The sequence below is a fragment of the Aquarana catesbeiana genome, linkage group LG04 (assembly GCF_042186555.1).
Source record: "Aquarana catesbeiana isolate 2022-GZ linkage group LG04, ASM4218655v1, whole genome shotgun sequence".
NCBI classification, from domain to species: Eukaryota; Metazoa; Chordata; class Amphibia; order Anura; family Ranidae; genus Aquarana; species Aquarana catesbeiana.
Genome location: NC_133327.1, coordinates 310705412 through 310720749, shown reverse-complemented (window position 1 = coordinate 310720749; position 15338 = coordinate 310705412). Strand labels below are relative to the sequence as shown.

The 15338-nt window shown below is 40.8% G+C and overlaps 1 protein-coding gene across 4 annotated transcripts in view; it reads left to right on the top strand.

The window, feature by feature from the left end:
• The window catches only part of SLC17A5 (solute carrier family 17 member 5), a 198939-nt gene that overhangs the window by 93911 nt on the left and 89690 nt on the right, over positions 1 to 15338 (top strand). For all 4 annotated transcript variants that reach the window (XR_012243890.1, XM_073626804.1, XM_073626803.1 and 1 more), the window contains exon 2: positions 3204 to 3400. Coding sequence is in view for 3 of the 4 variants with exons in the window: in XM_073626804.1 (XP_073482905.1) it covers positions 3204 to 3400 (197 nt within the window). In the remaining variant the exon portion in view is untranslated. The remainder of the gene's footprint in view (positions 1 to 3203; positions 3401 to 15338) is intronic.

The window sequence follows — 15338 nt, the reverse complement described above, 5'->3', positions numbered from 1 at the left end:
GATTTGAGTATATAATTTTATATACAGTACTATTTTTTTTAAACCGCTCTAACTGTGAAAACCTCCAAATATACGTGTTGGTTACTGGTACCTTCTCTCCAGGTGTCAGGTTCAGACGACCTCCCACTTGTCACAAACTCAGAATTTGGATATATGGAAAGAACCCACACTCTGAAATCCGTCCAAATTCTTTATTCGATTATCACCATGTACAAAGTAACTGCTAACATGTTTCGACGAAGAGCTCTTCGCCAAAACATGTTAGCAGTTACTTTGTACTTGGTGATTTATAGAATAAAGAATTTGGAAGGATTTCAGAGTGCAGGTTCTTTCCAAATAAAAAATAGATGAGGGCCCTGATGCATACCAAAAATTGATCTCCTTTATATTGCTAGGATAGTGATTGCTAGATCATGGAGGTCTTCCTCTAGTCCATTCCACTGATGAACAAAAAAAATATTGTGGATAATGGTAAAAGAAAAACTGTCGGCTCCTCTGAATGATAAAATGCCTTTTTATATGAAAATATATCAAATTTAATGGATGCAATGGGATTGATTTACTAAAACTTGAGAGTGCAAAATCTGGCGCATCTCTGCATGGTAGCCAATCAGCTTTCTAACTTCAGCTTGTTCAATTAAGGTTTCACAAAAAAAAAAAAAAACCTGGAAGCTTAGTAAACCCATTATATGTTCAGGGTAATAATGAATAGCCAGAAGAGTTGAGGTGTGCAACTGAAGCGCCTTTGTGTTCCTCTCCCTGTGACTACAGTCTTGCAGCACTCGCCTGAAAAAGAGCTGACACTGGATGTATCAATGCCACTTTGGAATAACAACATAAAATACTATGTTTTCCATTCCATATGGTAGAATCCAAAAAAATCAGGGACCGATCTACAGTAATATCAGTAACCCTCACCAAGTAGTGATTTTATCCTCCCTTGCATGTACTGTATGTGTACATTCGTATGTTGGTATGCCTTTGTATGTGTTAGCAGATATATCATTCTGTTGAGTGTGGTTTGTGCATGTGCTGTTCTGAGTATATACAGAATGATTTGGCAGTTTCTTTGTGTTGGTATTCATATGTTGATCTGTCTTGGTGTGTGGATATGCACAGATTTGTCTGGGATGTATGCAGAATGTAGTTTTTTTGTTTAATGAACTATGGAAATAAGAATCTGGGCATGCACATGTTCTTTGTGTGTATGTCTGTTCAGTTCCTGACATAGGATTTTTATTAAACCTGTTACATCACCTGATAATTTGAGCTCTGAAATGTTGTCATCTGTTGGACTTGTCTACAGTCAATTTATTGTTTGCATCAAATAATTACAGTACACACCTATATGGGAAACTATAATTTATTTGAGCTGTTTTCAAATAAAGGATCAAATTAAAAATGTAAACTTTTTGAAATTCCCCTTTTTTTTTTTTTTTTTTTTCATATAGTAAATATTGCACTACAAATTGATTTACAGTACAATATTCTGCTACAGGCAGTACTCAATGCTAATCTCCGGACTCAGGGAGCAGGATCCCAGCAGTTGCTGGCTGCACTTTGCTCCACCTTAAGGGCCCATTCACACTAGTAACTTCTTTGGAATTGCACGGGAATGCTGTGTGGTTCCTGTGCAATTCATATGCAGTTTTGTGGCGTCCATTTAATTTTGAACGGGCTGAAATATCACCAAAAAGTAGAACATTCACCGACACCCGCTGCAGATTGAAATGCAGTCCGGGAAGCCACACAGGAACGCGGCTTTCCCGCACTGCATTCTAGTGTGAACGGGACTCGAGCAAGAAAGGGAAGCTGCTCTTCATATGAAAGTCTTTAGTCCCTTTTACTGTATATGGAGAGCGGCTTCCATTTCTTGTGGAAAGTTGCAGTGTGAACTCCAAACAAATGATGATCTCCCAGCTGATTTTTCTGCCAAAATATTTTTTAATTCTATTTAGCCAGTCTTGAGATCCAGACACCCCTTTATGACAGCATAGTTAGGTCATGCACTTGTTGAGGCTCCTCTGCAGCCCATGCTGTAGCTGACAAACCAGACTATTCTACGACCTGCCCCACCCAGTGGCTGGGCAGTGAAGGAGCAGAGCCACACCTATAAGATCATATCTCTGCTCTTTCCTCCTGTTAGTGTGTTTCTTTTCAGTATGTGTACTGAAACTGGTAGTTCCACCAGCTGATCGGGCACCAGAAAGTCCCAGATCAAGTCTATGGTCTAGCAGACCGGAAGCGACGAGCATTTCGTCGCATCCATTTTTTTTTTTTTCTTGGAAAACATGAGATCAATTTTGTTTTTTGTTTTTTCGATCTCATGCTTTCAAGGGTAGAGGAGAGATGCCATCCTAAAAAAAGGACTTATCACGCTTTATTGCCATCACAAGAGATGTGTACATTTCTTGTGACAGCCATAAAAAAAGGGGACAGTGTAAAAATAAAAAAAAGTTTAATAAAAAAAAAAAAATGCTCCTACGCTTGTTCGCAGGGGTGGACTCATACATAGGTCACGCACGCATATGTAAAAGGTGTGGGCACCACATATGTGAGGTATTGCTGCAAATGTTATAGCGAGCGCAATAATTCTAGCTCTAGACCTCCTCTGTAACTCTAAACTGGTCACCTGAAAAAATGTTTAATGATTCACCTATGGAGATGAAGTATCGTAAATTGTCGCCATTCCACTAGCATGTGTAATTTTAAAGCATGACATGTTAGGTATCTGTTTACCTGACGTAACATCATCTTTGATATTTTACCAAAACATTGGGTTATGTATTGTTTTCCTTTAATTTTAATGCAAAAAAAAAAAATGTTATTCTTCAGGGCCTCTGCTAAAAAAATATAGAATGTTTGGGGGTGCTAAGTGATTTTCTAGCAAAAAATACTGGTTTCTACTTGTAAACAAAGTGTCAGAAAAGGCCTGGTTTTCAAGTGGTTAAATTAATTGGTAAGCCTTAGGCTCAAGTGCAGTCCTTTTAGCTGTGACAGTGTTCAGCTACATCCTGTTGCTGCAGAGAGGAGTAGAGACTACACAAACATGAAAAGCAATCAGTATACTAAGTAAACACAACAAAAAAGGTCAGGCCTGGCAGAGGTAGAGGTGACACTCTTCTTGCATTGTGTATTCATAACGCTCAGCCTGTTTGTCTCCTGGGGACAATGCACATAAAAGATGTCTCTCTGTATTTCAGTGCCCGCATGTTGCTCTGCTCGTTACAACTTAGCAGTGTTGGCATTACTTGGATTCTTTATGGTATATGCACTACGAGTCAATTTGAGTGTGGCGTTGGTAGGCATGATAAATTCAACTTCCCATGAACAAGAAAACAGGAGTGCCAATGTTTGTCCCGACCACACGGCTCACCCAGGCGTGCCTCACAATTCTACGGTAAGCTTTAAAGACCTGTATCTTACACCAATTTTTTTTTCTGCAGTGAATCGTAGGGCAGGCTTTATTACAGTATGTACAGTGCCTTAAAGTATTCATATCCCTTGAAATTTTCCACATTTTGTCAGGTTACAACCAAAAACATAAATTTATTTTCTTGTACATCACAGGACACAGAGCCACAGTAATAACTGTATGGGTTATATAGCACCTTCAGGTGATGGACACTGGCACATCCTAAACAGGAAGTTCGATTCCCCATATAACCCCTCCCCTTACCGGGAGTACCTCAGTTTTTTCGCCAGTGTCTTAGGTGTTGGTCACGAATAAAGATGTGCTGTGCTGAGCCCCACTGGAATACTCCTTGCTGGGGCAAGCCATGCAACCGGATGCATTCAAAGTGTCTTTTCCAGGCCGAATTGAATGGTACCCGGGCCTCGTCTCCAAAGAAACAAGGTTTTTACCTGTAACGCTTCTCTTTTTAGAGAGCTGGACCCCGGGATCCAGTATTTGGTTCTTTCAGCCATATTCCTGGAGGGGTGCTTTTTACAGGACCAGGGCTGTGGATCTCCCGATTAAAAAGGGGGCTCCAGTCCCTGAAGGTTTTCTAAAGGAGCCCACTGTGAGAGGTGAAGATTGGGTCTGTTACCACAGACCTTGCAGCTGGATAAGGTAAGAAAGATTCCTAAGGAATTTTTCTAATTCTTGTGGGTTTTCTCCTTTAACCACTTTAGCCCCGGACCATTATGCTGCCTAAGGACCAGAGGTCTTTTTCCAATTTGGCACTGCGTCGCTTTAACTGCTAATTGCGCGGTCATGCAATGCTGTACCCAAACGAAATTTCCGTCCTTTTCTTCCCACAAATAGAGCTTTCTTTTGATGGTATTTGATCACCTCTGCGGTTTTTATTTTTTGCGCTATAAACGGAAAAAGACTGAAAATTTTGAAAAAAAATGATATTTTCTACTTTTTGTTATAAAAAAATCCAATAAACTCAATTTTAGTCATTCATTTATTCGGCCACATGTCTTTGGTAAAAAAAATGTCAATAAGTGTATATTTAATGGTTTGCGCAAAAGTTATAGCGTCTACAAGCTAGGGTACATTTTCTGGAATTTACACAGCTTTTAGTTTATGACTGCCTATGTCATTTCTTGAGGTGCTAAAATGTCAGGGCAGTACAAACCCCCCCCCCCCCCCAAATGACCCCATTTTGGAAAGTAGACACCCCAAGGACATTGCTGAGAGGCATGTTGAACCCATTGAATATTTATTTTTTTTGTCCCAAGTGATTGAATAATGACAAAAAAATATATATATATTTACAAAATGTTGTCACTAAATGATATATTGCTCACACAGGCCATGGGCCTATGTAGAATTGCACCCCAAAATACATTCAGCTGCTTCTCCTGAGTTAGCGCTAATCTGACACTGCCTGGGGCGACGCATATCACCACCGGGCGATCAGGGGGCTAAACCTTTATTCGGTAATAAACGGCGGGTGCCCTGACACTATAAAAAATAAACGAACTAACCAGCGTCACCCGTAACACTTATACGGTGATCAGTGGTGAAAGGGTTAACTAGGGGGCAATCAAGGGGTTAAAACATTTATTAGGTAGTATATGGGGGTCCCTGTCGCTATAAAACGCTGACGCCGAACCTAAATATTTACGTCCCTAACTAGCGTCTCCAGCGACACTATCACAGCGATCAGAAAAATGATCGCTTAGCGACACTGGTGACGGGGTGATCAAGGGGTTAAAACTTTATTAGGGGGGGTTAGGGGGGTACCCTAGACCTAAAGGGGGCTAACAGTAACTGTCCTAACACAGTAACTGTCACGAACTGACACCATGCAGTAATCAGAAAAAAAAAAAAAAAAAACTGCTTGGTGTCAGTGTGACGGGGGGGATCGGGGGTGTTTTGTGTGCCTGGCATGTTCTACTGACTGTGTGTGTGTTTGTGCACTCACATTGATGTCTTCTCTCCTTGGCGCTGGAACGGAAAATACCGAGCCGAGGAGAGATGACATCATTTCCTTTGCTGCTGTTTAGCATACAGCAGCAAAGGAATGTTCTGATTGGCCGGCAGCGATCGCGAGGGGGGGGCACGAATGGATGGCCTTCCCCTCACCTCCGATCGCCAGGGGACAACAGAGGACTGCCTCGGGCACCGGGGGGGTCCGATCGTACATATATCGTATGTATATGTACGTGATTCTGCCTGCCCGTGCCGCCTTGCCGGCGTAAATCGGCGTGAGGCGGTCCTTAAGTGGTTAAAGTAAATGTTGCTATGCCTATAGTCACCACCGGGGGCTGTCAAGAGCACGTACCTGTCCATGTTTGTCAGTCTCGCCTCTGTGTCTCAAGCTGCACGCTTCCTCCGGCCCATGCTCCAGGTAAAGTCGTGGGAAAGGGGTTTTCTTCTCCTAGGAATGTCCCCCCCCCACCTGGATAGCTTTCCTCCAGGCAGAGGGAGCATGGCACTAGACGGAGATTGGCCGCGCCGCTCCCGCCGCCATTACAGCGGTACCCTTTGGCGGCTCTCCTCCTCCCCCAGTCCCCCTCCATGCAGTCCAGTCAGGATCGGAGCCCGCTCGCGCAGAAAAAAAATCTAATTTAAAATTAGATGAGGGAGGGGGGCGCGGTGGGTGGTAGGAGGAAGGGGGCGGGGCTTAGCTGACTTGGCGCGCTTCAGCGCCCACAACGCGGGCTGTATGGCTATAAAATGTGTCTTTTTCAGGTGCATACAGCTAGGAGGGACACAGAGCGGATGGGTGGCATGTGAGTGGGTGACGCAGGCATTCCCAGGCACATTTACTTAAAGCATTAGGCTGAGCTTAATAGCAGCGGCAGTTGCTGGACTATTGAAAATGGAAATAAAAAGCCCTCGCGCTACTATCATGTATTAGTGGATGAGTTAAAATGGTGAATTCTTATCTTAACGTGATCAAATCCTAAAGTGCCTATAGTGCATATAAGTGCAGTCACAAAATTAAACAATAGCTGCCTGCAGCAGAACCTAAAGTGTATCACAATCCACTCTCAATGATAATTATAAAAGTGATTCCGCGCTACAGTGTATAAGAAAAAATATATAAAATATTCACTCAATAAAGTAGATCAATAGAGTGTCAAAACTTATTAAATGGTTGAAAACAGTGTAAAGAATTGTACATAATAGAAAATTCATATATTCATAAACAGCCAGTGCAAATGATTTAGAGTATTATTAGTCTCTTGGTCACATTATCAAAAAAGAAGAAACATTGTGCACTAAAGGGGCAAAAATTGTAAAAAGGGATTTCAATGTATGATACGATGGTCAAGGAGGGGTTATACGGGGTTAAAAGTCCCACAAATTATGGTCACAGAGCCCTCACCTTCATAAACTATTTAAAACCACATACAATAGTGACCTGAGGTCCGTTGTCTGACGTTATTCCAACTTCTACCACCAGGGGGTCCTCCGTGCCAGCATGTATGAAATTGCAATTATCCGAAGTGTCAGCATATAACCATAAATAAAAGTATCATCCGCTGTAATAATCTCTACCACCAGGGGGTCCTCTACTTCATCCACCGAATCTCCCAGATACCACTGCACATCAAACGTCTTCTTGTACCTCGTATCCTCCGCAGAGTGGGGGGGGAAGAGGGATGGCAGCGAACAAGGGTCGGAGAGAGAGAAAAAGCCCCAATAGTGTAGTAAGGTTAGAATACACAAGCTTTATTAAAAGGTTAAAAATGGACTCTTACAATGATAAATAAAGAAATAAGCATATACAGTTGCTAAGGCGTCTGAACGCCGCTCTCACATCACTTCCTGGTATCGCTCAGTCTCCGGCCACTCCGGGTGACTTGGTAGTTCTTGTGGCCCCAGCGTGGCCCAGAAGATCTTGGTATGCAGAAATAGTAAAGATGGTGGTAGGGGCCCCATGGTCCCTACCACCACGTCCAGACCTGCTATCGCAGGGACCAGTGTTCCATCCTACTTTACAAACGCTAAATTTAACGGTTTGGCGATTGAAACCCACATTCTAAGGAATTGTGGGCTTTTAGGCTCAGTGATGCCTACCTTGATTAATGCAAGGAAGCCAGCTTCCAGAGTCATTTATTATAGAGTCTGGAAGGCATATGTTGGTGTGAATCCAGGGGTTGGCATCCTCGGAAGTATGTCATCGGTAGAATTCTTGCCTTACTGCAAATGGGACTAGAGATGAAACTGGCCTTGAGTACTATCAAGGGCCAGGTCTCGGCCTTATCAGTATTGTTTCAGCGTCCGCATGCTTCGCATTCTTTGATCCAAAGCTTTATACAGGGGGTAACGCAGCTTAATCCACCGGTTAGGGCACCCCGAACCCTTGGGGCTTGAATTTAGTCAGCATTACAGAAACAGCCTTTTAAGCCGATACGACATATTCCTTTTGGTCCTTTTGACAAGGAAGCTAGTTTTTCTGGTAGCCATTTCTTCTGCAAGAAGGGTATCAGAGTTGGCGGCTCTTTCTTGTAAATCATTCACAAGGATAGAGTAGTATTGCGTCCTCATCCTAGCTTTCTGTCAAAAGGTGGTTTCAGGTTTTCACCTAAATTAGGATATTGTGCTACCTTCATTTTTTTTCCAGAACCCTGTTCTAAGGAAGAAAGTCACTACACTCTTTGGATGTAATGAGAGTAGTCAAGATCTATTTGAAGGCGACTGCTCAGATGCGAAAAACAGATGTTTTGTTCATGTTGCCTGAAGGTCCTAGGAAAGGACAGGTAGCAGGTAGCTTCAAAATCCACTATTGCCAAATGGATTCAGCAGGTAATTATTCAAGCTTATGGCTTGAAGGTTCCACCTTTTCAGGTCAAAGCGCACTCCACCAGGGCTGTTAGTGCTTCGTAGGCAGTCCATCACCAGCCTCCATGGCTCAAATCTGCAAGGCCACAACTTGGTCTTCAGTCCATACATTCACCAGATTCTATCAGGTGGATGTAAGAAGGCATGAGGATATAGCCTTTGGGTGCAGTGTGCTGCAGGCAGCAGTAAAGGTCCTCAGGTCTGATTGCACCCTACTTTTGTTTGTGTCCCCTCCCCTCAGGTGGCATTGCTCTGGGACATCCCATACAGTTATTACTGTGGCTCTTTGTCTCGTGATGTATGATAAAGAAAATAGGATTTTTATAACGGCTTACCTGTAAAATCCTTTTCTTGGAGTACATCACGGGACACAGAGGTCCCTCCCCTCTTTCTGTTTACACGTGTATTGCTTTGCTACAAAGCTGAGGTACTCCCAGTAAGGGGAGGGGTTATATGGGGAACTGAATTTCCTGTTTAGGGTGTGCCAGTGTCCATCACCTAAAGGTGCCATATAACCCATACAGTTATTACTGTGGCTCTGTGTCCCGTGATGTACTCCAAGAAAAGGATTTTACAGGTAAGCTGTTATAAAAATCCTATTTTATTGGGATTTTATGTGATAGAGATAGACCAACACAAAGTGGCACATAATTGTGAAGTTGAAGGAAAATGATAAATGGTTTTCCAATTTTTTTTAGTTGGGCGTAATCGGAGTAAAGGGGGCTGAATACAAATGCATGCAACACTTTTCACATATTTATTTATAAACATTTTAAAAACCTTTTATCATTTTCCTTCCACTTCACAATTATGCGCCACTTTGTGTTGGTCTATCACATAAAATTCCAATAAAATACATTTATGTTTTTGGTTGTAACATGACAAAATGTGGAAATTTTCAAGGGGTATGAATACTTTTTCAAGGCACTGTACATAACAGTCGTGGCATTTAATGAATGGTAACAGCATGGGATTGCAGACCTCACAAACGGCCCACGAAGAAAATGATAACAAAACCACAATTTGAAAATAAAATAGATAAGTTAATTGACCACCTGCTGGCAGTTACAGGCAGTCACATACATGTACATTGCCTGTGCATAGGCGTGCTGCTCCTCGGACTGCTGTGACACAGCGTATTACTGGTATCAGTACCCAGCCACCATGAGTGGCCAGGGTATCATGTGATCACCATGATTGGTTATAGCAATCACATGATTACAATGTAAACAAAACAGTCTTAAATGGATTCCATTCATGACTGCTTGCTTAGTCTTGTGAAGCTGTGATTGGCTCACAGTTATCACATGGTACCTGGCTGTCTGTACCATGTGATTTAGCTATAGCCAATCCCAGCATGTCAACAGTAACTAAGCTGTCATGAATGTAAACCCATTCATGACAGCTAAGTCAATTGCTTAAAACAGTGAACTTCACTGTTAAAGCAATAATGTATATGTATGTATGTATGTTTGTGTGTGTGTGTATGTATATATGTGTATATATATATATATATATATATATACATACATACATACATACATACATACATACATACATACATACATTATACAGCTTGTATAACAGTGTAAATTTGCTGTCCCCTCAAAATAACTCAACACGCAGCCATTAATGTCTAAACCGCTGGCAACAAAACAAACAAAACTGAGTACACCCCTAAGTGAAAATGTCCAAATTGGGCCCAAAGTGTCAATATTTTGTGTGGCCACCATTATTTTCCAGAACTGCCTTAACCCTCTTGGGCATGGAGTTCACCAGAGCTTCACAGGTTGCCACTGGAGTCCTCTTCCACTCCTCCATGATGACATCCCAGAGCTAGTGGATGTTAGAGACCTTGCGCTCCTCCACGTTCCGTTTGAGGATGCCCCACAGATGCTCAAAAGGGTTTAGGTCTGGAGACATGCTTGGCCAGTCCATCACCTTTACCCTCCGCTTCTTTAGTAAGGCGGTGGTCGTCTTGGAGGTGTATTTGTGGTCGTTATCGTTGGAATACTGCCCTGCGGCCCAGTCTCCGAAGGGAGGGGATCATGCTCTGCTTCAGTATGTCACAGTACATGTTGGCATTCATGGTTCCCTCAATGAACTGTAGCTCCCCAGTGCTGGCAGCACTCATGCAGCCCCAGACCATGATACTGCCATCACCATGCTTGACTGTAGGCAAGACACACTTGTCTTTGTACTCCTCACCTGGTTGCCGCTACACACACTTGATCATGGGCCCTGGCATTTGGGAGAAAGGTGCTCTTTGTGAGCTGTAAGCCTGGGGACCCCTGAGGTGGTTGTTACTTTGGATTCAGGTCCATATCCCCCCAAGAGACACAGACTCTGGGAACCCTGTATATGCCATATTACAAATAGTGACTGATTCATACTGTTGGGACACATACTGTTAGATGCTAATGTCATCAACTCCAGCCACCTGTCTGTTGTCTTCTATAATGTAAAGGAGTCTAGTCTGGCTTGCCACAGCTTCTAAGAGTCTTTCACCCATTGTTGTTTGTTCTAATTAACCTTGCTATTGTATGAAGGAGTTCTGTGTTAATTGATGATAATGTTGATTGTGTCTTCTGAGCTAAAAGACGGCAAGTCTGTCCTAAAGGTCATGTCTCTTAGTCATCTAGGCTGTCTAAAGGATTAGATATTTAACTCATGTTAATTCTGTTTCTGGTTACAGGTGTATAGTTAGAGTAATATGAGCAGGAGGGGGAACCTCCTCTTCTACTCTATATAAGACTGTATCCTGGTTCTAATAAAAGAGAGTCCATGTTGGCAACAAAACAAGACGATACTTGTTTAGTTACTAAATACCTCAGACTGCCTACTTTCCAAAAAGGGGTAATTTGGGGGTATTTGTACTGTACTGTCCTGGCATTTTAGGGCCTTAAGAAATGAGATCAGCCATCAGTACATCAGGATTAATCAGTTTTCAAATATATACCATAGATTGTAGATGCTATAACGTTCACACAAAGCAATTAACCTACACATATTGGGATTTTTTTTATCAAAGCCATGTAGCGGAATACATTTGGCCTAAATGTATGAAGTAATTAGATTTGAATAGAATAGAAAGTAGAAAATATTGGAATTATTTTTTGTTTGTTTTTTAATTTGTAGTCTTTTTTGCATTTTATATATAGCAAAAAATAAAAACCCAATGGTGATCAAATACCATTAAAAGAAAGCTCTATTTGTGTGGGAAAAATTATCTAAATTTAATTTGTGTACAGTGTCGCATGACCGTGCAATTGCCAGTTAAAGTAGCACAGTGCTGAATAGCAAAAAAATGCCCTGGTCAAAAAGCGGGTTAAACCTTCCGGAGGTTAAGTGGTTAAATGAAACAACAGGTGACAACCATCTTAAAAAATATTAGGCTACGGCCTTTTATTAGGGTAAAAGCATATAAACAAAATCATTTAACTTTCTTTAACCCTTTCAATACCGGGCACTTTGACCCCCTTCCTGCCCAGGCCAATTTTCAGCTTTCAGTGCTGTCACACTTTGACAATTGCATGCAACATTGTACCCAAACTAAATTTTCTTATCATTTTGCTCACACAAATAGAGCTTTCTTTTGGTGGTATTTAATCACCACTAGGTTTTTTTTATTTTTTACCAAATGAAAAAAAATCAATTAAAAAAACATGTTTTCTTTTGTTTCTGTTATAAAATTTTGCAAATAAATCTTTCTTTGTGAATTTAGGCCGAAATGTATTCTACTACATTTCTTTGGTGAAAATAGCCCAAATCGGTGTATAATATTTAGTCTGTAGTAAAGTTATAGAGTCCACAAACTATGGTATATACAGTATCTGAAAATTGATCAATCTTGATGTACTGACCAATTCTTCTCAATTCTTGAGGCCCAAAAATGTCAGGACAGTACAGATATCACGCAAATGACCCCTTTTTGGAAAGTAGACAGTCCAAGGTATTTAGTAAGAGGCATGGCGAGTTTTTTGAAGTTGTCTTTTATACGTCATAAGTTTTTGGAAAATGAAGAAATTAAAAAAAAAAAAAAAATGAGATAGATATATATAATTTTTTTACATACTGTCACCAGTGCAGTACAGCGTCATCATATAACAGATGTGGTGGTGATCAGGGGCACTGATGACAGTACAAAAAAATATATAACACTCATTTATTTATTTTTATTATTATTATATTTTTAACACACTTTGACCAGAGCAATATAATTTTACCATAGCAACATTGTATTACTCTGGGGAGGTGATCAGTGTTTTTGTTTTTTTGTTTTTTACACATTATGTTTGCATATAGCAATGAATTTCATTGCTATATGCAAGCATTTGACTGAATAAAATTGATTTGTTCAATTTGTTTTGTTCTGGTTAGCTGTGATTGGCCAGAGCTAATCACATGGTACAGATGGGTTGTGAAGTGGTTTCGCCCCAAGGGGAATGCCAGCATCTCTATACCTTATACCAAAAAAAACAAAAAAACTAACCTGGGACTTTATAGTAATTCATAATGTGCATACACATAATATTAAAATAAATGACTAGTTTTATATATCACAGGGTAAAAAAAAAATGTGTATACATATGATATGCAGTATATAAAAACTAGAAAGGCTGACAATATCTCCACTCAGAACATCAAGTCTCTTTACAATACTGTTGTTTTTCAAATTTCTTTATTACCTCAACAGAGAATAGACTTCACACTGTAAAAGATACATGACAAAGTTATAACATGCTGTATTCTACATTTATACCCACATAATGTGACTATCACATTTTTAAACTTACAACTCCAGAGCGACCGTAGGGTGTCAGCTAGGGATAAGCCGAACAACATGCAGTGGTCATGTAGTGAAGAAAATCCAGCCACACTCACACAATGCAATTTATTGGTATAAAAGACAGTGCAGGAACAGCTGTAGTTAACGCATTTCACACCCTCACTGGTGCTTAGTCATGGCTTTGTTTTGTTTTTTTCTTGCATTTTTTTAAAGTGTGAACTAAGCTTTTTCTCCCCTGAGGAAGCAAAGAAATTCGAAACACGACGGTATTGTAAAGAGACTTGATGAGCAACAAAATGTTCTGAGTGGAGATACTGTCAGCCTTTCTTGTTTTTATACATCATTATACAGTATGTATGAATGTCTATAAGGCTCCATTCACACTTGTACGACTCCGAAGTTGCGCAGACTTTGGAGTGCAACTTTGACGCAACTTTGGATGGGTGCAACTTGGATTCGACTTAGGCTTTGACCAGTGATAATGGACAACTGTTGCATTGTATAACATTCAGGTACTACTTTCATGCAACATTTTAGAGTTAACATTGAAGCCTATGGCCTTCAAGTTGCATGAAAGTCAGACCAAAGTAGTGTATGAAATACTTTGTAGTCGCTGCAACTTTAACCACTTAAGGACTGCCTTACGTACATATACTGCAGCAGGGCAGCCCTTAAGCACAAAACCACGTACCTGTACGTGATTTTTTTTTTTTTTTTTTAATACACACATACACAGTTAGCAAGCACTCCTAGGGAACACATTTAACCCTTTGATTGCCCCTGATGTTAACCCCTTCCCTGCCAGTGTCTACAGTGACAGTGCATTTTTTATTAGCACTGATCACTCTATTGGTGTGATTGGTCCTCAAAAGTGTCAGATTTGTCCGCCAGTGTTGCAGTCCCGCTAAAAATTGCTGATCCCCACTATTACTAGTAAAAAATATAAAAAATCCATAAATATCCCATAGTTTTGTAGATGCTATAACTTTTGCACAAACCAATATATGCTTATTGGGATTTTTTAACGTGTAGCCGAATACATATTGGCCTAGATTTATGAAGAAATTCGATTTTTTTTTTTTTTTTTTATATTGGATATGTTTTATAGCAGAAAATAAAAAAAATGATTTTTTCAATATTGTTGGCCTTTTTTTGTTTATAGCACAAAAAATAAAAACTGCAGAGGTGATCAAATACCACCAAAAGAAAGTTCTTTGTGGGACATAGAATTACTTTTTTTGGGTACAGCGTCGCACAACCATGCAATTGTCAATTAAAGCAACGCAGTGCCATATCGCAAAAAATATCCTGGTCAGGAACGGGGTAAAACCTTCTGGGGCTGAAGGGTAACTCCACTTTCATGGGGAAGAAAATGGCAAATAAAAAAAATATAGCATATACAGTTGCGACACAAGTCATAATGTAGTTGAATGTTATTAAAAATTACCTTTCCTTTTCAATCTGTAGCTCTGTAATTTTAATGCAATATGGCAACCTGGAGGTGTTCTGTACACAGAATGTGATCAGAACATCCCCCTCAGAATCATAATTTCCTGCTTATGTGATTGGCTCACTGATTTCCCCAGAGGTCTACACTAAGATACAAGTCAGATTTTTGGCATCCCCTGCAACAAAAATGGCATTTCTTTCTCGAACATCACGGGACACAGAGCCTCAGTAATAACTGATGGGTTATATAGGTATCACTAGGTGATTGGACACTGGCACACCCTAACCAGGAAGTTCAACCCCCTATATAATCCCTCCCCTTACAGGGATACCTCAGTTTTTACGCCAGTGTCTTAGGTGATGGACGTGTAGAGATGTCCTGTGCTGAGCTCCAAAGGGAATATCCTATATCCTATACTGGGGCAAGCCAGGCGAACCGGATCCATTTCAAAGTGTTCTTTCTAGGCCGAATTGGATGGTACCCGGGCCTCGTGTCCGAAGAAACAAGGCTTTACCTCTCTACGTTCTAAAAAAGTGAAAATCTCCATGATTTTTTCAATGATCACCATTTGTCCTGCTTTGGATCAGTACTTAGAGGTTTTACCTGTAATGCTTCTCTTTTTAGAGAGCTGGACCCCGCATTTCAGAAAATGTTTTTTCTAGCCTAATTTCTGGCCGGGTGCTTTACAGGCCCAGAACTGTGGATCCCCCTATCCGTAAGTGGCCCCAGTCTCTGAAGGTTTTTCCAAACGGAGCCCACCGTGAGAGGTGAAGATTGGGTCTAAATAAACAGAACCCTGCGGCTGGATAAGGTAAGGGAGATTCCACAGAATTTTTTAATTCTAGTAGGTT